The 26,377-nt window shown below is 46.2% G+C and overlaps 1 protein-coding gene across 1 annotated transcript in view; it reads left to right on the top strand.

The window, feature by feature from the left end:
- Window positions 1-1,929: 1,929 nt before the first annotated feature.
- Window positions 1,930-26,377, top strand: part of mob2a (MOB kinase activator 2a) — a gene marked incomplete at its 5' end in the record, with an annotated part of 74,615 nt that continues 50,167 nt past the window's right edge. Inside the window, one exon of the mRNA XM_080001956.1 lies at window positions 1,930-2,163. Coding sequence (XP_079858082.1) covers window positions 2,147-2,163 — 17 coding nt within the window. The remainder of the gene's footprint in view (window positions 2,164-26,377) is intronic.

Below are 26,377 nucleotides of genomic sequence, written 5' to 3' on the forward strand. Positions count from 1 at the left end.
CCCTCCTCGTCCTCATCTTCATCTCCTCTTCATCATCACCTTCCTCCTCGTCCTCATCTTCATCCTCACCTTCCTCCTCGTCCTCATCTTCATCTCCTCTTCATCATCACCTTCCTCCTCGTCCTCATCTTCATCCTCACCTTCCTCCTCGTCCTCATCTTCATCTCCTCTTCATCATCACCTTCCTCCTCTCCATCATCACCTTCCTCCTCGTCCGCATCTTCATCATCACCTTCCTCCTCGTCCTCATCTTCATCTCCCCTTCATCATCACCTTCCTCCTCGTCCTTATCTTCATCTCCTCTTCATCATCACCTTCCTCGTCCTCATCTTCATCTCCTCTCCATCATCACCTTCCTCCTCATCCTCATCTTCATCTCCTCTTCGTCATCACCTTCCTCCTCGTCCGCATCTTCATCTCCTCTTCATCATCACCTTCCCCCTCGTCGTCATCTTCATCTTCTCTTCATCATCACCTTCCTCGTCCTCATCTTCATCATCACCTTCCTCCTCGTCCGCATCTTCATCTCCTCTTCATCATCACCTTCCTCCTCGTCCTCATCTTCATCCTCACCTTCCTCCTCGTCCTCATCTTCATCTTCTCTTCATCATCACCTTCCTCGTCCTCATCTTCATCTCCTCTCCGTCATCACCTTCCTCCTCATCCTCATCTCCTCTTCGTCATCACCTCCCTCCTCGTCCTCATCTTCATCATCACCTTCCTCGTCCTCATCTTCATCTCCTCTCCGTCATCACCTTCCTCCTCATCCTCATCTTCATCTCCCCTTCATCATCACCTTCCTCCACGTCCTCATCTTCATCATCACCTCCCTCCTCGTCCTCATCTTCATCATCACCTCCCTCCTCGTCCTCATCTTCATCATCACCTCCCTCCTCGTCCTCCTCTTCATCATCACCTCCCTCCTCGTCCTCCTCTTCATCATCACCTCCCTCCCCGTCCTCATCTTCATCATCACCTCCCTCCCCGTCCTCATCTTCATCATCACCTCCCTCCTCGTCCTCATCTTCATCATCACCTCCCTCCTCGTCCTCCTCTTCATCATCACCTCCCTCCTCGTCCTCATCTTCATCATCACCTCCCTCCTCGTCCTCATCTTCATCATCACCTCCCTCCTCGTCCTCCTCTTCATCATCACCTCCCTCCTCGTCCTCCTCTTCATCATCACCTCCCTCCCCGTCCTCATCTTCATCATCACCTCCCTCCCCGTCCTCATCTTCATCATCACCTCCCTCCTCGTCCTCATCTTCATCATCACCTCCCTCCTCGTCCTCCTCTTCATCATCACCTCCCTCCTCGTCCTCCTCTTCATCATCACCTCCCTCCCCGTCCTCATCTTCATCATCACCTCCCTCCCCGTCCTCATCTTCATCATCACCTCCCTCCTCGTCCTCATCTTCATCATCACCTCCCTCCTCGTCCTCCTCTTCATCATCACCTCCCTCCTCGTCCTCATCTTCATCATCACCTCCCTCCTCGTCCTCATCTTCATCATCACCTTCCTTTTCACCACCTTCGTTTACAATCAATTGGGGGCGCGCGCCCGCTCGACGCGCGTTTTTTTTTTTTTTTTATCTTTACGCTCGCGAGAGAGCGACGGAGCGCGAGCGGCTCCGCTGTGTTTACTTCCGGTCTCTTCATTCCGCTCGAGCCGCGCGCAGGGAACCGGGACAGAGCGGCGCGGGCCGAACGGCGGCACCGCGCGAGGCCAGCACGGAGCACGGAGGAGCTCGCGCGCGGCGGAGAAGAGACCCCGCGCGTAGCGGACTGCACCCCCCCCCCCCTCCCCACCCCAACCCCCCCCCTCCCCCGCCCACCCCCCACAACACACACACACACACACACACACACACACACACACACACACACGTTGGAGCTAAAAGGCTAAAAGCTAACACACTGTGACGGACTCGGGGACCACAGCGGCTTGTTTAGGACCCAAACAAGGGCACCGCGTCGCTGCCAAGTCCCCCACGTTCTGTGCGTCCAGTCAGCGTGAGAGGGAGACGCCGGGGATCCGGGTCCGGGGCCAGGGACCGGAGGGCTGGTGGCTGGATAACAGTAGCGGGGTCCGGCTCTCGGAGAGTTTTATCCCCCCTGCCGACCAGCGTTAAGCCGAGTAAACACCATGGACTGGTTAATGGGGTGAGTACGGCTAGCGCGGCTAGTGTGTGTTATTTGAGTGCCGCGGCTGCTTAGCCTGTCCTATGTTAGCGCGCCGCTGCCCCCAGCCCCGGCTGCCGGGCTCCGGCTCTGGTTCTGGCACCGCCGCTGCAGGGACACACAGCGCGGGGAGAGTGAGCTGTCGTGCGGAATAATGGTATAAAAAAAAAACACACACACACACACACACACTTTGTGACGTTCGCTGGGTTTAGTGGAGCTGCTGCCTAGCCTAGCTTGACTGGCAGCGCTTTCATTTGACACTGCTGGAGCAACCTGATGTGGAAAAAAAACCAAAACAACAAATGACTGATATATTTACGCAGATATGTGTCTGAATAACCAATCGGCAATGACCCTCCAGGTGATCAGACATCGAGACCTGTCTGTGGTACCTGTCTGTCTGACTGTGCAGATCTGTAGGGATGATTTATGCAGCAGGCTAGCACTAGCCACCAGTAAATCATGCTAACACACTGTGCTGTCTGTTGGCTTCCCATCTGTAACCTTAGCAGCCATGCTAACCCGGCTAATCCACCTCCCCCGATCACCCAGTTCATGGCTGGAGGGTTTGGTTTCATTCACTTGTGTAGTCACATTTGGGGCTGTCCAGAGACGCATAGGCACCGGGTAGAGAGGGGGACGGGTCGAACTGGGAGACTGATCGTCGTCCAGATGTCTGGAGGCTGTGGTAGTGGGTCAGGACACCTGATCACCCGTGGGATCAAGTGTTTTAAAATCTTGTTTATAACGGGGACATGCTGAGTAAGGGTTAGGTCATTTATTTTTGATTAGGGCTGGGCTAATATAAGATCATTTCTAAATAAGCACTTTCTGTGGTACAGCTGACATTAAGAATATTTGGGCTTTTAAAAAAAAAAAAAAAGGATTGTGTACCTTGATGGTGATAACTGTGATGAGTGTGTCCTCATTCCTCCTCATTCCAAGCTCTCCCTACTTTGTTTTGTTTGTTAGAATCATTTGATGTTGTTTGCATTCAACGCATATTTACAATGCAAACTCAGGTGTACTGGCCGAGATGGAAAACTCCAGGTTCAGGAAGTAAAAACCCGGCCATGTTTTCTATTGTTTTTGCTCGTGTTTTATTACTTTTAATCTTCTTCTTGTTTTTCGGGCTAAAAGTATCTGAAACGCGGAAACGGCCGTACGCGTAGACATGGTTGAGGTCTCGTTAGAAGCGGGACGTTTCAGACGTCTTGTTCATTTTTAATCAATATCCATGTACATCTCGAGCAGAAATGAGTGAAAAACTGATGTCAATTCACCGGAAGTAGAACTTTGACGCGACTTAATTAATTTCAGGAGCGGACCCTTTGTGACACCATCCGAAGTTATACAAGTCCAAGCATCGTCTCTCGGAAGTCATTTGCATCCAACGACTTGCGCCCTGTGGACTGCATAGCGTTTACAGACAACCCACATAGACTGACAACCTGAGCCGAAACTGCGTTTTAAAGGAAACTCGAAAAACAATAATTCGTAATAATTTCGCCGTTTTCGCATCGCAGGAAGTTCCAAACAACCTTTGGCGTAACCGTCCCTTTCTTTTGTGTCCGCATTGCATGATCCAGGCACGATTGTAATTGTTAAAGCACCGCTCTTGAGGGACACAAGAGGAACATTGTGACATAAGTCCTGGGTGATTGGTCGAACAGATGAGCATGAGGAAGGCTCGTGTGAAATAACACATGAAAAATAAGATACATAATTCAAAGTAAACATGTCACTATTTATACACAATTTATTTCCAAAGCATTAAATCTACTTTAAAGAAAACAGCGTCCCGACCTCGCAGTGGACACGGCGGACTCGCAGTGACCCTCAATAACGACAGGTTTCGCTCAGTGCGAGCCGACCGAGTCCCATCGCCCTGGGCGGCGAGCGGCCCACAGCGAGGGGAGAACACAGTGGATCACCGTTACAGCACCGTACAGACCGCCTATCACGGTCTGGTCATATATCAGCCTCCGAGAGTAGAGTTCTGTTACCACAAGCATCATGGTGAGTTATAGCAATGGAAAAACCCTGATTTACAGCCACACGCAGACGGCTGCTTTCGAAAAAGGCGTTTAAAATTGACGACAGGAAGAGCATAACGTGAAAAAGAAACCCTTGAAATAAGCAGAAATAGCCACATGCATCACGGTGAGTCTGTGAAGGCGGTTACATAAATTTGTATTAGTCCTTCGACGTTAAGTCAAATACCAAAGTAACGGTAGTCTACAATAAACGTTATATTTCATAGTCAAAGCCAGATTTCCTGCCATTCGAACACGGTCATATTCAATTATAGACCAGTAATTTGGTTATATATCAGGTTGAATTGTACAATAAACAACCTACATAAATGCCACTGAACTTACGTTTTTTTTATAGAACCTCGAAAACCTGTAATATGTACCTAACACGAGTAAAGCGCATCCTGTGTGTTTCTGCCTACAGCTATATTTTTTTGTTCTGTTTTTGCTCCACCCATGATCTGATCAGCTGATTGTTGATCTGGAAGCAAGACAAGGGGGTAAAACTTGAGATGTATTCCAAACTTCAGATATATTTTTTAACATTTGTCAGGTAGACACAATGCAAGCTTGTATTGCTCTCTGGACGACTGCTGTGTGTCTCATATTAAGGTGTTTTGCTGGCTGGGAGTGAATGGAGGGTGGTGGCCTGCTGCTGGGGGTGGTGCTCCACCGCGTGACATTTTAGTCTGGAGATAGATAACCATGTTGCTCCTGGAAGTCTGAGGCCAAAATGCCAACCCGTTGTCACCACCAGTGAAATGTCATTTTTATCTCTTCTTTTAATTTATTTTGGTGATTTGTGTTTGCAGCAACGTTTGTAAATAATATTTTAAGACTGACCTCCCTATCATCGTCCATTCAGTCCATTTACTGTATATAAATATATGTTTATGTTTATTTCTTTACCCCGATGGCGGCAGACATGAACTGGGTTTTCTCTGGGATTTTAGAAATTCAAGTGAGAGAAACGCTCAGTTCAGTCTTTTTTGGGGTGGGGCGGGCTGGGGAGGGCTGAATGTGGGCATCCTGAGAACTATGGCATCTCACTGTGTTTTGTGAATATTTTTGTGACTCATGCTCCATTTTGCTATCCTGTTCCACCCCAATTGCTAACAAAGGCACACCAGCAAACCAATACCAATCATTCATGGTAGCTGGATTGGATCCATGTTTAATTCATTGGTGTTTTTTTCCTCTCCCCTTAATAAAAAAATAAAAAGTGTGTGTGTGTGTGTGTGTGTGTGTGTGTGTGTGTGTGTGTGTGTGTGTGTGTGTGTGTGTGTGATGATAATAAAGTACAGTGTGGTTGGCTTGGGTGAAAAGTTCCTCAATGGGAGTGGTTTGAATTGTGTGGTCAAATCCCCCGCTGTGCCAGTTTTCCATATTGTGAATTAAGAGGATACTACCTAAAAAATATAAAATATCGGCCTAACACAGATTTGGCTGGCCTTCCTCCATGTGCCGAGAAAGAGAGGTGAAAGAGCAGACTTGAACCCAGACAATCCTTGCTCCTTATAGCCAGTTAGCTCGCTCACACTTTCCGTGGGTGTTACTAAATGTAGCCCAGACTACGGGCTCTCCCTCCCTACAAAAGGTTTTGGGGAGGTTATTTCAGTGGTGGCGTTGTCATGTCCAGCTGTGTTGCTATCTTTTGAACGCCCCCCTCGAAATTAAGTCACAGTTTTAAAGTACGGTATAACTTTTTTTTTGCCTTCGCTATAAGAGCAGCAAGGTCCCTAACTACTAACTGCCCAGCCAGATTGACCAGTCGACCAGATCTTTCTATATTAACCGCCAGGCTGACCGCCACATGGTGTGTTTTTGTCTTGTTGTTTTTCCTGCGCGCCAAAGGAGAGCACTTGTGCGGTTCTGTACTGTTTGTCGGTAATGTGGGAGCTGGATTTATGCAAAGTGAAGCTGAGCAGAGTGTCACTGACACAGTGTGGTCAATGAATGCGTTAACCAACCGTGTAATCATTCTGAATACAGACGCAGGGTGAAGGATTGCACAGCCAGGACTGATTGCAGGGGGGAGGTTGCTGTACGGTGGGATGGAGGTAGAGCAAGAACACGGCCGGAGAAAACACAGGGATAGGAGGACGACGACAGGCAAGGCACCAGAATGCATGAATGGAAGAAGCATGACCGAGGATCATTCTGGCAGAAATGCGGGGAGGATTAGGGGGAGGAAATAATGAGTGAATGTAGGAGAAACAAGGGAAGAGATGAGGGAAAGGTGAGCCAAGCTAAAAGGGATGGAATGATGGGAGATGTCCCAATCATCATGACTGATGGAGGGGGGCATGACGGAGGGTGGGAGGGGGTTATTAATGTCCCTGATTGGGTTGTCGACTATGAGGATGGAAAATGTGTGTGGGATTGGTCGATAGCTAAGGATGAAACTGCCCCGGGGAATCCGATGGAAGGCCTGGAGCACGATAGGCTGAGGGAGGGACATATGGAGAGGGACATATGGGAGCTTATGGCGGCTGACAGATGGAACCAGACCCAAATTCATCTTCTGGTTGGAGCAGAAGGGCAGAGGCACTCGTAGGTGAGTGGCTCTACCGCCGCGAAAAGTCCCAACGAGTCAAGTCGTCTTTCTTGGTGTAACTACTTGTTTTACCACAGGGCATTGGCCTAAACCCTAATGTGATGGTGATTGTCATTGTGTTTGGATGGGTGTCCACTGGAAATTTTTTCCCCTCGCTATTTAATTTTTCAATAAAATTAGTGCATTCTTTCGGGGTGATATGACCTCATCCGTCCCAATTGAGTCTTAGACAGGACATTATCACGGGACGGGGGGGGGGGGGGGGGGGTTGCAGGATGTGTGACGCCTAAATGCGTCTTTTCCTGCTGGGGAAAATGGGCAGGCCTGACAGATGTTTAATCCCCCTGCTTTTGAGTGATGGAACAGTAATGCTAAAAGAAGAGAGAGAAAAGAGAGCGAGCGAGAGAGTCAGTGAGCGAGGGCGGGGGTATAATGAAAAACGGTGACAGCTAAGCAGCAGCGAGCCTCAGCCTCACTGGCCCGAACAAGAGTTAAATCGAATGTACGCTGTGCTCCACATATGAGTTAACGTCCGTAGACATGGCGCTGTTGTTGTTCATTTACAAATCATAGCAACACACCTTGGTAGTGTAACTAGCTACAACTTCCCGATTTCTGGGGATGACTTTAGGAATGTCTTGGAGTGCTTTTTGCTCAGGAGGCCTTGTTCTTCTCAGAGATCAACAAGCATCATGTAGATTAAAAGGTCCAACAAACCTTTACCACAATTATTGCTGTGCCGCTGTCTTTCACTGTTGTGTGAAACGGTACCAAAACGGGTCGTGTTGTCGTGTGTTTTAGGGCTGGACTCTATTGACATAATCAAATATCACATCTTATCTTTTTCTGACCAATGTTTTGGAGATGGCTGTTGGTGCTTTCATAGGAGATTTGCACACAAGAGAAACCATCGCGATATTTGCATTGCTTAACTGTAATGCAGTCTAAAGACAATATTTAAATATCTTGATATTACAAGAACCAAAATCCAAGATTATATCTATTCTCATGCCAAAATATTGACATTATATTGGTATTGCATAGATATCGCCTGTATCTAGTTTGTGCACTTCATCACTGCTTTTCAAGCCCCCTCCCCTTTAATTGTTTTTCTAAAAAGATGAGATCAGAGGACGTCATGAGACCAGTTCAGCGCCTGCAATTAGATCGGAGGGGAAATTTACGAGCCGCATTTCAGATAAACTTCCCCATCTATTTGGAAAATGTCTATTTAAGCCCCTCCTCCACTGCCACTCAGAACCGTAAACCAAGTCCTAGTCTGCACGCATCGCACAGTAGGCCATATATTTAAGTATCTGTTTCCATTTGTGGTTGTGCTATTTTGCGTTTTTACGTGTGAGGGCTTTTTCCCTCCGCCCGGCATGTTGGTTTGATCATATCCTTTCATGAATTGTGCATCTGTATATATAGAGGTTCCAAAATGGGGTTTTTGCATTCAGCACTCGATGGTACCTCGACCTACGACTGTAATTCGTTCTATAAGAACAGTCGTATTTTAAAACAGTCGTCTGTCTAAGCAATTTTTCCCATATAAATTATTAAATCATGAAGGGTAGAAAATAAACAAAATAAACAGCACAAACACAGTAAATATGAAAAAAATATCGATAAGCCACGAACTACGTGCACACACGATGTAGGTCGCCCACTGACTGACTGTTGACTGACTGTTGACTGACTGCCGACGCGCCAACTGCAAATTTCCACGGTCGTATCTTGGAGCAGTCGGTCGTAATTCGATACAAATTTTCGTGACTATCGCTGCTCGTATCTTGGATTAGTCGTAAGTAGATGCAGTCGTAAGTCGAGGTACCACTGTACCCTGTTTTTTTTTTCCTCTCTCTCTCTCGTCCTAGTGCGTACGGTGTTGGTCCAGGTGACTTATTCAGCTTCTCACACTAGGAATACAGTGCTGCTAATGAACCTCGACAAATAAGCAGATCACCTCAGAGCCCTCACCAGCTCCAAAATGGAAAACAATATTATTAATAGTGCTGCCTTTATCGAGTGCGGAATGAAGTTTACTGAGATACATAGATGGATTTGCAATTGTTCCTCGGAAGTCGATGAAGTTATAAGGTCAGTCATCTTACTAGAAGTCTGTCAGAGAGCCATTTAACACTCTACTCCCGTTGCAGTGAAGAGAGCTTCTGTCGGCTTCCAGAAGAAATCACACTTTATCAAGGAATCAATTAATTGTGTCTGGCGTTCCAGTTATTTTTACGACTTCACACGCCCAAGTTAGACCAAAGTTTTTACAGGCCGACAAGCTGCTTGGGGAAAAGAACACAGTGTCTTTCTGCAGAATGACCCCGTGCTGTGAGTTGCAATTATCCATCCAGATGGAAGCAAGTTTCTGCACAATATCCGTAATAATACCTGTCCTCAATTACATGGAAAACGAACAAACAAGCAAAAAAAACTAAACTGGTCCATTTCTACCTATCATAAACACTGGACTGCCCAATTTCAGAGGATCCATTGACCCTATCAGATTCAGAATATTTACAAACAGATTTGGTTGAAAGATAGAAGGAGGACACTGGTGTTCGTTGAGCAAAGGGATTCTCTCTCTCTCTCTCCCTCTCTCTCTCTCTCTCTCTTTCTCCCTCTTTCCTCTGGCATTTCTCTCTCTCTCTCTCGTCCTCCTCTCTCTCTCTCTCTCCCTCTCTGGACGCTGATGTGCAGGGACGTTTGCGTGCTTGGCTGCTGTCGGAGCTGGACCGCTCAGCTGTGCAGATTGGCAGGCAGGGACCAACATGCTGAGGGCAGCAGCATGAGCTAGCAGGGTTTTAGCAGCATCCAAAACAGAGGGTTCGTGCATCGTTGGCCTGGGTATTTGGGTGGGCTCTCATGATTCGATTCGATTTTGATACAAATGGTCACGATTCCATTCCATCACGGTACCATTTTATGAGGATAATTGCTACCAGCATTTCAGTGTACCATATTATGTTTCACGCAGATACAGATATTTCAATACATTTGGGGTATTTGATTAATATCAAGCAAAATACGATATGACAATTCAGAAATTGAAACGCAATTCAATCGTGTCAGTTTATCAAAATTCTTCTTTTTTTTTTAACCCAGCCCTACTGCTTTACACAGGAGGAGAGACCACGCAGCTGTGTACACGGACCTATCACGCGGCCCTCGTACAGGGGGGTTCGGTGGGAAGAGTCCAAATAAACGCCTCCCTACTCGTCATGTTTACCAGCTCGCTGTTGATTTTTCATTGAACCTCGCCATTCATTGGGGTGGTTCGTGTCCGTTTTTTGTGACTAGACTTGAGACTAACTTGGTTTGTCGCAGCGGGAAGGAGCTGCACTTGGTGAGGAACCTGACAGACTGCTACAGACGGTGGCAACTCGCAAGAAAAGAGCTCAGCATGAACCCCGGGCGTCACACAGCACAGCGGTCCCCTGCTCTGACTAACTACAGCCTGTTGTCTGTCTGCCGGAACAGCTCGGCTTCAAAGGACTCTAATGGGGACAGGAATTTTGCCAGAAATGTGAAATATAAAGTGTTAGGTTTTGCTTTGGCTTATTTCTTTCTACAAGTAGGCTTGGTATTATCCCCTTTAGTTCGTCTTAGCCTTTCAAGGTAGCACTGCGAGGAAAAAAAAAAGGTTGCTGCTGCCGCTCATATTACAGCATCATATTTAGAGCTGTACCCGACTCAGAATCTTGTCAGTCAAATTGGCTTCGGCTGTTCAATGTGAATATTCTGCAGGGAGGGGTACTTTCTCCATGACTCTCTCCCGGATCACCCCCTCTCCATGCGTTATGCGCAGAAAATAATCTGAACCAGTGTACGAGTCGTCACCCATGACCCGTCCCCACACTGTTTTTAGTTGTTTTATTTGGAGCAACGGGGCACGGCGATTGGGGCGCACGGAGAGCGGTGTTCCATTCTCACATATTCATGTTTCACCTCATTTATAATTCCTCACTGAAATGTTATCCCTGTGCTTTTTGTAGGCTTACATCTGTTTTATCTTGTTCTTGTAATGCACACTGACTGACAAAAAAAAAAAAAAGACTGCTCGACTTGAAGAATCTCAGTCAAGTGACGACAGTTGCCGACCGATGATTCATATTACTCAACATCACGATGTAAAATCTGTAAGAAAAAAAATAAAAAAGGCTCCATCAATAAATGCATCCGGAGAAGGTAAATAGCCTGCATACAGGAACACGGACTTCTGAACAAACCCTGCCCCACTGTCTGAGCTGTCTCGCGGGGATCGCGCTCCCTACCTCGCGCTCTCTCGCTCTACCTCTCGCTCTACCTCTCGCTCTACCGCTCTCGCATCCATTCTTTGTCTGAGGCAGGAAAAAGGAGAGGCCTGGTATCAAATGCAATAGCGCCATGACTTAGCATTTTCACTTAAAGACAATGGAGAATGATAACGCACAGACACGAGTATAATCTTTTGGACTTTGTGAATAATTGAGATGGGTGTTCTTGCACCGTGTTGTGTTGCTGTCAGTTTGAATGTTTTCTGAATTTTTCAGTGAAGTAAGGTATAAAAAGGCCCGCGGGCAGCATGCTCTGCGGTGCAACATAAAACAGTGTCCGATCAGGATCTTGCCCGTCCAGACGGACTTAGAACCTGGAGCTGACTGCACCTTTGAAGCTTCTTCTGCTGTTCGAATGGTTGTCGTAACACATAAAAGTCTGTTTTTTGTTTTTCGCAACTTGCTGGAGGGCTGGCTGGGCATTGTTTAAAATACTGAAGTACTTAATGCATCTCCTCCTTGTTTTTGAAAAACCCCTTTTACGGAAAGGACTTTGACTGTACCAACCTTGTTTCATTTATGGCTCATTGACTCATTGATTTGTTGAAGTGGCATTAAAGACACAAGTGTTTTTTGATACTCAACAGTGTCATTGCAGTTTTGCTCGTTGACATAAATATATCTAATTACGATGCTTGCCTCTTGTTGCTGTCTGTTTACATAATTGCAACGGTGCAAAGGGAATGTCCTATTTGTGCTTTGTTCTGTAACAATGCAGTTTTTGTTTTAGCCAGAACCATCACCACTTGACTTAGTATTTTTATCTGAACTCTAGTGTGTGCGTGTGTGCGTGTGTGCGTGTGTGCGTGTGTGCGTGCGCGTGTGTGTGTGTGTGTGTGTGTGCGTGCTTGCGTCTCTCTGCCTGACGGGGTGGAACCACACTGTGGCTGTGTTGACTCTTTCGTAACACTCTGGCCAGCCCTGCCCAGCGCCTAGAACTGGCACCGCCAAAGGATAAAGGGAGTCATAGAGGAAGAAAGGACAGAGAGACGGGTGGAAGCAGTCATATGACTAATCAGCCGCTCTCTCTTTCATTCTCTCTATCTTTTTCCCTCTCTTGCTCTTTTATTCTCTATAACCTTAGTTTGTGTGTTATAGCCTCACACAACAAGGCTTGTTTTTTTTACCTCAATCCTTTGATTATTTTAATATTTCGACCAGAGGTCCAGTGTTGGACTCATATTATAGTCAACTCCACTTGGTCTGTCCCAGCAGTGCCCTGGTGGCCGCGGGCAGGGAAGCAGCTTTTGCGCTGTCAAAGACCATCATGTTCCTGCGGTGCTGCTGGCTAGGGCTGACTGCAGATCAGCTAAAAATTGTCTGACGGCCCTAAAGCGGCATTTCCCCCGCCCCCCCCACCCAGGCAGCGCACTGGACCACCTTCAAAGAATCCAATTGGCACACCGCTGCTCTGCCCCGCATTACGCCCACACTGCATGTTCTGCATTAAACCCAGGTGCTGCTATTTTCTCTTTTAATACTGATAGTAAATTTTTCTAATTCAAAACAGACTTCAAAATACAGTAACTGTTTAAGGTTGCTTTTATAATATCTATACATCTAATCATTTTTCTAAATTCAATTTACCAAGATGTATTATTCTTAATTTTTTTTTCTTTTTTAAAGCACAAAGTTTTAGTCTTTTAGGTCAGGGATTTCCAGCCTTCATATTTCAAGGACCCATTTCAAAGACCTGGGACCCTATTGGATAAGATTTTGTCTCTGGATCCCCAATCTGAGAAGCTTTGTATAGTGATTTAGTCCCAACATCCACACAGTAGCTGTCCATATGATAGTTAAGCACATAACAGTGAAACTATGATCAAAACAGTCACCATTGCACTGTACATTCTCTTATGGTGTTGTAAATTATATTCTCTAAATAGTCTTGTTAATTAAATAACAGTGAAGTTGAACGATTAATCATTTTGTTGGGATTGGAACTTCTTTAAGAACCCCCCCGGGCCCCATGTTGAGAACCACTGTTTTTTGGGAATGCCTTTCATATGGTGCTTAAATTTATCTTGATTGCTGAAGTTGAAGTTCCCAGTACCAATATGTAGAGAACGTGCTGTAGACCTGCCGTTAGAAACCTACAGATAACTCCTCGTGTCTGCTTATCACTGTGTGCACATTATATGAATTCACTCACATTATTTGCGTGTCAGAATATCACTTGTCTCGACTGCATCCTGCCACAGAGTCTTAAGACTGGGACAGCTGGATGCACCTGCACTCATTGATAAGCAGAATTGCATCACAGTACTACCTCCAAGCAGAGCACCCCCCACCCCATCTCAATCGCAACACAGTTTGTGTCACATTGCCGCTAACCTTCTTGTCCAAGTCCTGATCTTATCAAAGGCATACCAGCAGCACTCATAAAAAAAAAAGCATAAAAGCATCCGCATAAGGTGTGTGTGTGTGTGTGTGTGTGTGTGTGTGTGTGTGTGTGTGTGTGTGTGTGTGTGTGTGTGTGTGTGTGTGTGTGTGTGTGTGTGTGTGTGTGTGTGTGTGTGTGTGTGTGTGTGTGTGTGTGTTCATTTGCGTAGTTCACACCCTTGTGCGTGTTTGTCTCTGTTTAGTCTCTGTCCATTCTAGAGAGAGAGAGAGAGAGACCTGGACTGAGCACAGCACCTCCCCAACACCCCATACACTCCTGAAAGTGTCCAATTTGCCGGTCAGTTTGTGAAACTCAAACTCCACCCCGAGGCGGCTGAGAGCAAACCTTTCGTCATCTGGGTCCACCACACCGTGCCCCCTTCCTCTTTTGGCAAAAAAAACCCGTTTTACTTCCTAATCCAGTGGAAGTCCATTAAGTCAGTCTGTATTTTCCTTATTAAAAAGTCTGGTGGTTGGACACAGGCCCCTCTGTGCCACAGCTGTGAGGCCACTAGGTTATTGATGATCAGCGTTCTGCCCCTGAAGGACAGCTGTGGCAGTGCCCACCTCCATTTCTTTAATTTTCTCTGTATTTTTCCTCAAAGCCCTTCCCAATTCTTCCCCATCATACTTTAAGTCTCTAAAAACACTCCTAAATACTTAAAACCATCTCTTCTCCACTGTAAGCCTCCTTGTAGTTGTAGAAGTCCCCCCCCCTCCATTTGCCAATTGCCAACGCTTCGCTTTTGTCCCAGTTGACTTTTGCTGCTGATATCAGCAGTAAATGGGCCGCTCAGTCCTCCATTGATCTTCAGTACACTCTCAATGTCCTGGTACAAAACCTGGATCATGACTATCAGACCTGGGGGGAGGCCGAAAGCCTCCAGAGTTTTCCAGAGGTAAGGGTTCAACCCGGTCAAAAGCCTTTTCCTGGTCCAACGAAATGAGCCCAGTTTCAATGCTCAAAGAACTAGAGATGTCCAAAAATCCCGAATTAAGGACACATCCGGAATAGACCTACCAGGCACACAGTACGTTTGGTCCCGATGGACTACCAGGTCCATCACCTCCCTCAGCCTGTTGGCCAGCGCCCTCGATAGGATCTTATAGAAGGGCACAGAAGGGACACAGGACACCAGTTCTTGATCTCCTGCAAGTCTCTGATTACTGCTCTCCTGCAGCTGACTGTCAATAGTTTGTCTTTAAAACCTTAATTTAAAAACCATTAAAAGATCCTCCCGTAACTCCTCCCAGAACTATTTATAAAATTCCGCAGGAATCCCATCGATGCCGGGGGCCTTACCTCCCTTCATGCTCTGCAGGGCCGCGGCAAGATCCTGCAGGGTCAGAGGTACTCCCAGCCCTGCACTGATGTCTTCTGGGACCCTGGGCAGATTCCCACGAAAGGAGTAAAATTGTTATTTTTGTTCCTCGTACTCACTTTCTTACAGTTCTGTGTAAAAGTTCACGGCTCGTTTCCGGATCTCTTCCGGCCTCTTGAGCTCTTGTCCTGTGTAAGATCTCAGGGTGTGAATGAACCTGCTCTGCCCGTTCTCTTCTCCAGGCTAAAAAAGAACTTAGATGGTGCGTCGATTAGCGCTGCACTCTGGAAGCGAGAGCGGACCAGTGCTCCCCTCAGCCTTAGTGCCTAGTAGCTCTGTGAGCGCAGCTCTTTTAGACTTGAGATCCTTAATATGATCTTGATTTCCAGTGGATTCCACTACACTGTAATTCCACAATGTCAGTCTCCAGATCCTTCATAGATCTGATGATGTCCCGTGTGACATTGAGAGTGCTTAGAAAAGAGAAGAGCCCCCCTCCCCCCCCCCCCCCCCGCTGGTGGTGCTCTTGTGGCTTAGCACCACCCCCCCACCCCCTCTTCCAGTCAGCCTCATTGACAGAGTCACTGTGAGTCTCCTGCACCAACATCACATCCCGCCTCTTCAGGTTCATCACCTCGTACAGCAGAGACCTCTTCGCTGCCTCTCTCGCTCCGTTCACATTCATTCAGCGTGCTGACATTAAAGTGACTCATTGCAAAGGAAAGAAGAATCAGCCAGAACAGCAACACTGACTTACACCTCATCATCATCTTCCTCGTTGTTCAGCTCCTTCCTGATTTTTTGCATTATCTTACCTGTACACTTCCTTGTCCGTAAACCCTCCTCTCCCCTTACTCCTCATCTGTTGCTGGGCAGCGTTTGCCAACAGCTCCTTGTCTGAGAAGTAGTCCTCCACCTTTATCCCTTTTACATTCTTAGTTCTGCGTAGGAACACTTTTATTTTCCCCACACTATAACTTTTTTTGCCCTTTTTCTTTTTGACGGCTAGAAAAACCAGTCTTTCTCCATCCAGGACTCAGACTCTGAGCCTCCCTGCTCCACTGCTTGTCTTGCCTTCCCCTGGCTTGCTGTCCCTCTCTTTGCCTGAGAGCCTCCTCCAATTTTATTTGACTTTCTTTTCAGATGAGGAACTCTCAAACGATCGTCCTCATCCCCCATTTCAAAATCACTTCCTTCCAATGCTTCTTCCTCCCCAGCTATGTTGCCTGCACTCTTTTCTTTTTGTTCTGCCGCTTTCTTTCCTTCACCTGTCCCCTCCTGTCCCCCCACACTCACCTGCCTATCTTCTGGACCCTCATCCTTCTCCTCCTGTCCTCCCACCGTTACCTACCTACCTGCCTTCCAGACCCCCACCTGTCTCCCCCCCGTGTCTCCATGCTCACCTGACTGTGCTGTTGACCATCACCCGTCCCCTCCTGTGGCTCCACATTCACCTGTTTTTTTGGGGGAGAGAGAGAGAGAGAGAGAGAGAGAGAGAGAGAGAGAGAGAGAGAGAGAGAGAGAGAGAGAGAGAGAGAGAGAGAGAGAGAGAGAGAGAGAGAGAAGAGAGAGAGAGAGAGAGAGAGAGAGAGAGAGAGAGAGAGAGAGAGAGAGAGAGAGAGAGAGAGAGAGAGAGAGAGAGAGAGAGAGAGAGAGAGGCTCGGGTCACAGAGAGCCAGATTAAAACCAGCAGAGGTCTGCCACGCAGGGGACGAAAGGGGGAGATTTAGTAGCCGGGGCACAGCCGGCAACAGCGAGAGAAATGGAGTTTGGATCATCGTTGGGCGGGTTAGAGGGAGAGAGAGGGGAAAAGTGCACAGAGGGAGACAGAATTGGGCTGAAAAATGACTGCAACCCGCTGGATACCTGATCTGAATCTCGAGATGGACCTACTATATTCCAAAGCCGTAAAGCCCCCATTTGACTTTTGGCCCAGTCGATAAGTAAAGCCTTTTAGGTTGTGGGATACCAAACGTCATTTTGTTGATGAAATGGCAAATAAATGTGTGGGGACATTTCTTTGTTTTCCTCATCGGGCAGAACGTATTAGTTCCAAGAACACTGTTCTGGTTAGAACCTCTCGGGGGCCATGTTTAGACTTTTCATTGAGCAATGAGTAGCTTGGTCTGCGAGCGATGATGGAGCTAGTGGGTTTGCCCTTGGTGGCTGAGGCTCTTCACTGCTAGGCTGGGCTGAGCGCTAATGGAATTAGGGCGCGGTGCGTTGCATGATCAGCCAAGGCAGTCTGAGAACAGCCAGGCAAAGCACACAGACACAGACACACACGTACCTGCTGCTGGAAGCCAAGTTGAGCTCTGTACTTGAGGCAGTCGGACTCAGCCTCCTCCTCCTTGATCTTAAACCTATTTTCTCTTTCCATCTTTTGCATTCCTGTTTGTTTTTTCTTATATTTCATCCCATCTTAACTGACCCTGGCAGGTAGTCTGTGTATGTGTGAGAAGAAGTGCATGCGCTGATGTGTGAAAGCAGGTGTGAGCACTATTATGGGTCCATCAAACCGTATGGCAGTCTACACCCCACGGTGTGTAGAGAAGAGAATTTGTGAAAAGACCAAGACAAGCGGCGTTGAACACCTTGAGGCCAACTATGTGAGAGATTGGGAGCAATAAGAAGTGAAGGGAATCATTTTTGGATGCAGATGGGAGAATGCCAGCTGCTCACTTGTGAAATGTGGCCATGAAGCGGAATATGATGATGATGGCAGTGCTTCCTATCTGCTTGCCTTCCCTCAGAGTCTTCACCATGAACTCTTGTTTGGCACTGCAGAGCTGAGTCTAGAACTTCCCTCTTTGTGCGGTTGGTCTGGTCTGCACTGCAGAGGAGGTTATTTAATGTCACGTCTCATTTTTACCACTTTCTACCCTTTATGTCGAACTTGATTAGGCTTGGCTGTTAACCGGGTACAGAATGTTTTTTCATCCTTTCGTCTTTCAAGGGATATGCGCAGCCAATGCATCTGATTCTTTGCCTTATAAAAAAAGAAAAGATAAGCCACGAGAATGCCTGATTATATTCTCATCAATCAGACTGAGAAATGTTCCTTTGTCACTCCGTCCAGTCTAGTGTGTTTTGGCCCACCGACAAGGTGTGTGTGTGTGTGTGTGTGTGTGTGTGTGTGTGTGTGTGTGTGTGTGTGTGTGTGTGTGTGTGTGTGTGTGTGTGTGTGTGTGTGTGTGTGTGTGTGTGCGTGCGCTCTGAAGACTGTCGGACAAGTTCAAACGAGCTTTGTGGCATTTTGGATTTTGGGGAGGTTACAGGTGGAAGGAAAGACAGCGATGGACAGGTTGTAACATGTGGTGTTTTGATACATTACGTTATTGCTTCAGCAACATCGTTTTGTTACTTTCAAAGCCCGTTGAATTGAACCGAGCGAGGACGTGATAGTTTTAGCGTGATGTAGTTGTATGATAGTTAGGGAATGCACACATACGGTACATCTACTGTTTAAAAAATAAAAATAAAGCTCTGTTACCTCAACCCAAAACCGAAACTGAGATGTTGTTTTTTTTTGAGACTCTTAACAGTTTCATGATACATCTTTATTCGGTGTCAGCAAAGCCGTGAATTTAATAAAATAATAAAACAAGAAGTGAGCACTTGTACCCGGTCCGTAATGATAGTGCCCTGGCAGCTTATATATTAAAAACGTCCATTTTAAAGAATAAAACTAAGGTTCATCACATTGTATTGTATGGTCATGTAAGAGTAATCTTTTATTTTTATTTTTTTCCCCCCAAACGAAAGTCCCTCTCATCTTTCAGACCTTCTTATCTTGAAAACCTAAGGTCATATCATTCATTCAAACAACCCTGTTTACGGGGCGGGTATAATTTGAACCATGATGACCGCCCGCTAAACAAACGTAACGGTCGTAATCATGTGTGAGCTGTGTGTACGCAGCTGTAGTCGGGCACACAGACACCTCTCCGTTTTGGAAAGCCCCAACGTTCAGCCCTGATCGTGATTATGGAGATGTTTTCACTTCTGTGTGCCTGACATTATAACACCACGAAAAGACGATAATGCTGTTCTATCAAGGTCGTTTTTTTTTTTTTTTTGTTTGTTTTTTTTTAACCCAGCCCTGCATACCCATAAACATGTACTGTATACATGATAAGATGTCAGAGAGATTAGACAGGAAATGGGGCATATACATGGAAGGGGGATGGGGTTAATAACTTGACAGGCCAACACCAGCCGCCATATGCCTCATATGTCTCCTCCGACCACCCCTCCGTATGGCTCCCATTTGCCCAGATGGCCTATACATTGCCTCCATCTAGTGTGTGTGTGTGTGTGTGTGTGTGTGTGTGTGTGTGTGTGTCTGTGTGCGTGTGATGTCGGATGATGCTCCTAATTAATGGGACAAGCTTCACTGTGGAATAAAGAGTGACGGGGAGAATTGGGAGATGACTGGTCTCTGGATTTCTGCTGCTGGGTCAGGGGTCACTGTCGCGAGATTAGACCTTAAACCAGGATGTGTGTTTAAACAAGGATAAGTCTGACTGACGGAGGGCTAACAGCGGCGAGTGTGCTCTGTCAGGGTGTTGTGTGTTAGACACACACGCACACACACATATATATAAATACACGGCATTGTCCCGCACAGCATTTTTCTGACAGGCAGTCTGATGTTGTCATGATGTCAGAACACCGGTCTTCCGCAACCAAAACCTTTATGTTCCCCTTCTCTCGGACCTAGACATGTTAATCAAGGTATTTCTAAAAAAGCCATGCTGGTGCTCTCAGAGCTTGGTGGCATGCAGGGATGAAGCTAACATTCTAGGAGCGTGGCCACTGTTGTGACTGTGAGGCAGGATGACCGCTAATAGACTAGCTTAACAGTTGGGTGGTAAAGTTGGTTATTAGTGGATAGCCTGACCTATGGGAGTCGGGCTATCTTTTGGTTCCCAGTTTGAAGCGAGACCATTGCATTGCTAACCTTCTGGCTCATAGCACTGAAACAGCGTTCTCCCCAGCAGTCCATGCCCGGAGGAGCTAGATGGCTGGAGCGCTGTGGAGTCATATATCAGTGGGAGTTAGCAGAGCAGGCCACTGTAGATTAGAGGTGAGAGGGGTGTGGGGCTGATTTATTAGTGGCTGCTATGTGGTTAAATGAGGCTAAGTGAGCGGGCCAGCTCAGGGAGGAGAGAGATGGGGGAGATTAGCCTACATAGAGAGGAATGACGGGAGGAGATTGGTGAAAAGTGAGTGATTTCCAATGCTAGTACTTCCTGCCCCCCCCCCCCCCCCCCCATACATTTCTTTTTTTTTTTTTAATCTTCTAACCTTGTCTTTTCCGTACTGTCCTTGCCTTCTATGCACCCATCTCTTTTTAGCTAATGCATGTCTTGTCATGCAAGGCTGCCACAAATGGACATTCCTTTTTCTATTGGGGAAAAAAAGGAAACGTTCACAAAAATTCATTTTCTTGAAGGGGAAGATATCTAAGACAGCAAGTCCTTGCCAGGTGCTTGTAATTGTCATATAAGTGAAGTTTAAAAGTCAACCCTTTTTGAAGCCCAGGTGTCTGCAAGTTTCAGTCATATCAGAATCACGCTTTTGGTATGCCTTCACACACAGGACAATTTGACTCTGACTCTGTTTCGTGAGATGTAAAACAAATACCCGGAAACCACTAAAATTCAAGACAAATTCCGTATCTTCACTTGGACACTAAATCATGAAAATTAAATTTTGAGCATCAAACAATTAATTTCCTACATTCTGGCTAATTTCTATGCACCAATTTGTGCCTTTTCTGCATCAATTTATGGTGGAAATATCTTTATTTATGCAATTTCATGTTTTTACTGGGGGGGGGGCAAATACATGTGTTGTAAACATTGAGGGAGACGCATCCCCTGCATCGCCTCCGACATCTACGCCTATGGAATCAATTGGCTGTGGCTTAGCTTTAGCCTTCCCACCCTGCATTCACTTCAGGTGGCGTGATATGACCAGAGCTGCTGATGGAAATAGATGAGGTCTATCTATGGCTCTGGATGTGTACAAACTCCTGCTCTGTGCTGGATAGCAGCTCTCTGTAAGCTGCAACTGTCGTCAACTTCGTGTGTGTGTGTGTGTGTGTGTGTGTGTGTGTGTGTGTGTGTGTGTGTGTGTGTGTGTGTGTGTGTGTGTGTGTGTGTGTGTGTGTGTGTGTGTGTGTGTGTGTGTGAGATTCCCCACATCCGTTTCCTCTCATAGGCACAGTAGGTCGGGGGGGGGGGGTTCAGTTACTGCTCTGGTGATCTTATGTGTAGCAGAGAGAGAGCGAGCGAGTGGAGGGGAATTATAGAGCTCACACATGGGATGTTTCTCCTAATCAGCGGGGATTTGACGTAGCCTCAATTCAGCCGCTCTTCCTCCCAGAATTAGCCGGCTTGTGCTTCATTTTAAGAAATTAGAAGGCCAAGTTGTTCGGGTTGTTACAGTAGTTGGCTCAGACTCCTGCTTGTCAACAGGAAGTTCTCAATCTAACATTCTGCAGATTGTCAGGTTCTGTCGTTGGGTGGTTGTTGTTTTTTTTTTCCCACTTTTCATTCAGTTCTGTATTTCTCTGTGTTCTCCCGCTCTGTGCTGCATCCTCCCTCTTTCGCTTTCAGCTTTTGATGCGTTACACTCTTACTGTCTTTAAACTGGGAGCAAAATGGTTGTCTCACTTTGCTGTGTGAGTGTGTTCTGACTACTGTCATGCCTGTGTGTGTGTGTGTGTGTGTGTGTGTGTGTGTGTGTGTGTGTGTGTGTGTGTGTGTGTGTGTGTGTGTGTGTGTGTGTGTGTGTGTGTGTGTGTGTGTGTGTGTGTGTGTGTGTCTGTCCTGTAGCTGCTCTCTTTGTACCTTTGTGTAGTTTTGTCTCTGTTCCTGCCCCACCCTATAACACAATGAGCTCTCCTTTCCCCTCCATTGGTGCGTCGGTGTGTGTGTGCGTCTGTGTGTGTGTGTGGTTTTGTGCATCTCAGACAAAGACGGAGGCCCACAGTTCCAGGAAGTGCTTGCTGCGCCTAACCACACCACCACGTAGTTCATCAAACTCGGGCTCTGATAAAGGTTTTATCAGATGAGCTCCGTTTGAAAACCACACTCTGCTATCTGCCCCCGCAACCCGGACCCTCACATATCTGGGTGTCAGTGAGCTCCTTCGCTCGTCAGCGCTGTGGTATCAGAGACGCAGCTCCAACAACTGTTTTTGGCTGCCTGTCATGATGGTGGAGCTAAAGGCTGCAGACGGGGTCTGGGTTGTTTTTGAAGCCGGGTGTGACAGTCTCTCACTTTTTCTTTCTGTCACTCATTCAGTGTGTTTGGATTACTGCACACACACACACACACACACACACACACACACACACACACACACGCACACGGAAGGTGTCACACAGACTGGTCTTCTATTTATAGACAGCTAGAGGGTGACTTCAGTGATGCTGTTGCCCATCATGTCCCCCGGTGTATTTTATATCTGTTAATTAGATGGCACTGTACAAGGGCTTCTCGGAAAATAAATGCCTCTGTGTCAACCCTCTTAAAATTTAATTTTACACACACACACACACAAACATGATGAATGAATTATGAATTACAGCTTTGTTGAAGTTAATTTTGTTTGTACATTGTTAATAAATTCCAGCAAATAATTCATGGTTTCTGTCCTCTACTGGGCAAGTCAGAAAAGATTAATTAAATGGCTTTGCTTGTCTTTAAATTCTTTTATCGCAAGGTTTTCTTTTCTAATAAGCTTATCCCTGACCCTCCAATGGTCACATAAATTCTTTATTGTATTTCTCTGTGTTGCTCTGAGCAGTTGACCTTGCCCAACCCGTGCTATTCCCAATGCAATATTAACTTGTCTTCCCATATGTTGCAGTAGCGCTTGTAATTGAGCCAGTATAGTAGTCCATCTATCCTGGCTAATATATCGAGGGACTGAAAGGATCAACATTCAGGGTCAAAGGTGACTGGAGGTTACTGGACTGATGCCTTCAGGTCTCTGGACAGCACAGAAGCCATCATAGCTGCGTATCTCGGACAGTTGGATTAAATGGAAAGATTGTACTGGAAAGAAACTTCATTTGGGCTCTATTCAACAATTTTCTATGGGTATTTGGGTTTTCATAATCAAATCAATAATTATTTCCTCATACAACTTGTCCCACACAGTTCCAGGATACGTTCCCTTCGTTCCACACCACGTTCCAGTGGCTCCTTCAGTGTCGTTACTCAACTTTTTGTCGGGAGATTTCAATACGTTAATAAGAATGTGTTCACACATGCGTTGTATTTTCCTATATTTTGAATATACTGTAAGTAATATGTGGCCTGCTGCTGGCAGGCTGCTACTCCAATGACACAGGTGACCTGTGGATCAAACCACACAGGGGTGTAGAATTAAGATGATCATAATCCTGTGGCATTGTCTTTCTACTTTAGTTGTGCTATGGAACGGAACAAGAAAACCTTTAATATACACTACTCACAAAAAGTTAGGGATATTTGGCTTTTGGGTAAAATTTATGGAAAATGTAAAAAGTTCACGCTACAGTGATATTATATCATGAAAGTAGGGCATTTAAGTAGAAGCATGCAATAGTGATTTCCTCATCTCAAACAATTTGTTGAAACAAAAGCCAACAACAGCGGTGGGTTTACCACAACAAAAAATGTCAATGTCTCAATAACTTGTCATGTGCCCTTGAGCATCAATTACAGCTTGACAACCACGTCTCATGCTGTTCTCAGTCAAATTATTGTCTGCTGAGGCCTGGCCCCCCACTCTTCTTGAAGGGCGGCCCTCAGGTCATTGAGGTTCGTCAAAGGCTCGTCTGGTGACAACAGTGGCTGATGCATAGCACTCTCCTTGACATCTCCAACATCGTTGGCGGCCATCATTTCTGCTCATCGTGAATCGACTTTCATCAGAGAACAGCACTGAGGCCACTGGTCCCTCGTCCAGCGTAAATGCTCCCTGGCCCGTGCAAGACGATGATACCTGTGCCTGGTGGTGTGGTCAGGTACCCTTGCAGGTCGTCTAGCACGCAGACCACGCTGATGGAAACGGTTTTGAATGGTCTGACGTGACAATGGGGGCCTCTCACCTTCCTTAAATGTGCCTGGAGTTGAGTGGCATTCATCATCCGGTTCCGCAGGGCACTGTTCACAATGAAGCGCTCATCAGTGTGGGATGTGGCCAAAGGACGTCCATGTCTTTGCCTTTCTGTGACTCTTCCAGTCTCTGTATCTCTGTTGCAACCTGCTGATGACACTCTGTGACACTCTAAGCTCAGTGGCCACTTCCCTCTGAGAACATCCTGTTTGAAGCCTCACAAAGGCGAGGTACTGTTGATCATTTGTTAGGTGTCGTCTTGGTCTCATGATGTCAAAACCTGAACTGCATGATGAAGAGGACTGTTTAAATACCAATTCTAATTGAACCAGGAAATGTATTGGTCGATTCATGAATCAAACACCTGTTGTGAATTTTGCCGTTCAGCTCCTTGTTAGCGAACAGCAAGTTGTGCAAAAGGTTATAGTGCATTTTAGGTTCATCCTGAAATTTCACCCGAAAGCCGAATATCCCTAACTTTTTGTGAGAAGTGAATAATTGCCATTGTTGTTTGGTCCTGGTAGACTACTGCATTGGATTTTGATATGCAAAGTTCCAATTCATCACTAGATTTCTCTTATCGTATTAAACACCTGAAATATTTTTATTTTTGGGGATTGTGTGTTCCATTCAAGTGTTGTTCAAAGCAATGAATAGAAACTAGGAAGCAAGTGCCACTATCAAAATAAAATTCAAGGTCTTCCAACATCCTTGTTTTAATGAACGTCATACAATTGATCATTTTTTAATAAGATTTAACACAGCGTGCCATGGAATCAGTCATAAAATTGCAATTCAGGCCATTGCCACATTTCACCATTAACTAGTGGGCGTGAAGAATTACCAACATTAAACAGTCTTCTTATGTTTTCCTCAAGCCTCCTGTTTTCTCCTTGATTAAGCTGTCTGTGCACCTAACACCTCTCCTCTCCACCTCTCCTCCATCATGTGGCGTGGGCCCTCCTTAGCAATTCCGGTTCAACCAGCATTCCAGGCCCTCATTGACGCTCTCTCCTCTTGTTTTGAAGCCTGCATCCGTCACTGCGGTGCAAGCTTACAGCAAGGGAGCTTCAGCCCCACTGCTCTGGAGCCCGCCACTTTCACACTCATTCAGTGTTCAGAAGGTGTCAAATAAGTAATTTAAAGTACCTAAGGAGGTGATGGGATGGCGCGGATATCATAAAAAGAACTGGCGACAAAGTCTAGTTTCCCCCATCTTGGCCATGCAGTATTCCTTCAACTAATAAAGCAGTAGACTGCTTTGTTGTTTCATGGAGACAAGGGTGCAATACCTGAGTTTCCATCACCCGGTTGGATTAGTGATAAATGATAAATATGCTGTTGGTGGATTTTTACATATTTTTACAGCAAACAGAAGAAGATATGAATCACTTTTTTATGCAGGGGCATCCAGAACGTTATCACTGTTACGTCACAAGGGGGCAGCAATGCTCCAGAGAGCCTGAATTGGCTAATATAATTTCTGCTACAAGACTGCCACAACACGTATCACTTATGTACAGATCTTGAGCATTTGTTTGGGAACATTGTTTTTCTTTGTTGTGCTTGTTTGTGATGTCTGATTACAAAGCAAATGACAGTCTTTGTGATTGGGTGGGGGGGGTGGGGGACAAAGGGAAAGGTAGAAAAATGGAAGGGCACACATTGCCGGAGAGAGGAAAAAGGGAAGAAAAGCGAAATCCATTGAGCGTGAAATCAGATCTTTGCATTGCGTAATCGTGGCTGGCAGGCCTTCGCAGGACGCACTGGGTTCTCTCCAGTGACCAGTCCAAGGTCACGTGACCAGTTCAGAGCACTGCTACATACAAACCAGCAACTCCAGTCTGTGAACAGCGTCACTCAGGCTGCCACAGATGTCTATAGATCCACTCTGCAGCCACAATGGGAACAATAGAAGATCAACTACGTGTCTTGTATAATTTCCATTTATGTAAATGATGATTCATTAGGTTTCCAACTATGACTGACATATTTCAAATAGTCTTGTCTGTATTTGTGTAGGAGCAGCAGAGCTTCACGACTGTCTTCCTTTCACTACTTCATTCTAAACCCTAATGGCAGTCCTTCAAAAGCCTGGCGATTACTCCAGCTGTTTATGAAGGTACAGTAGCCATTGTGGGGTGACAGTAGCTCAGTAGGTAGAGAGGTTGTCCGGCTACCTGACAGTTACTGGTTTGACCTTAAGATTGTCCTTGAGCGACATCTAACCCCAAACGGCTCCTGAGTAGCAAGGCTGTCTTTCTCAGTCTCTTGTGTGTGTGCATGAGTTGGTGGAGAGGTGTTAACTGTAAAGTGCTTTGAGATTCTCTCGGGGTTCAAATCTGCTGTATAAATGCACTTCCACCAGCCTAACAAATGTTCTGTTACATCTCTCCTTCAGGTTGATCCCCAAGTGTCATCAGTATGCCCAACATTGCCATACAACCCACT

This window comes from Zeus faber (genome assembly GCF_960531495.2).
Source record: "Zeus faber genome assembly, chromosome: 6".
NCBI lineage: Eukaryota > Metazoa > Chordata > Actinopteri > Zeiformes > Zeidae > Zeus > Zeus faber.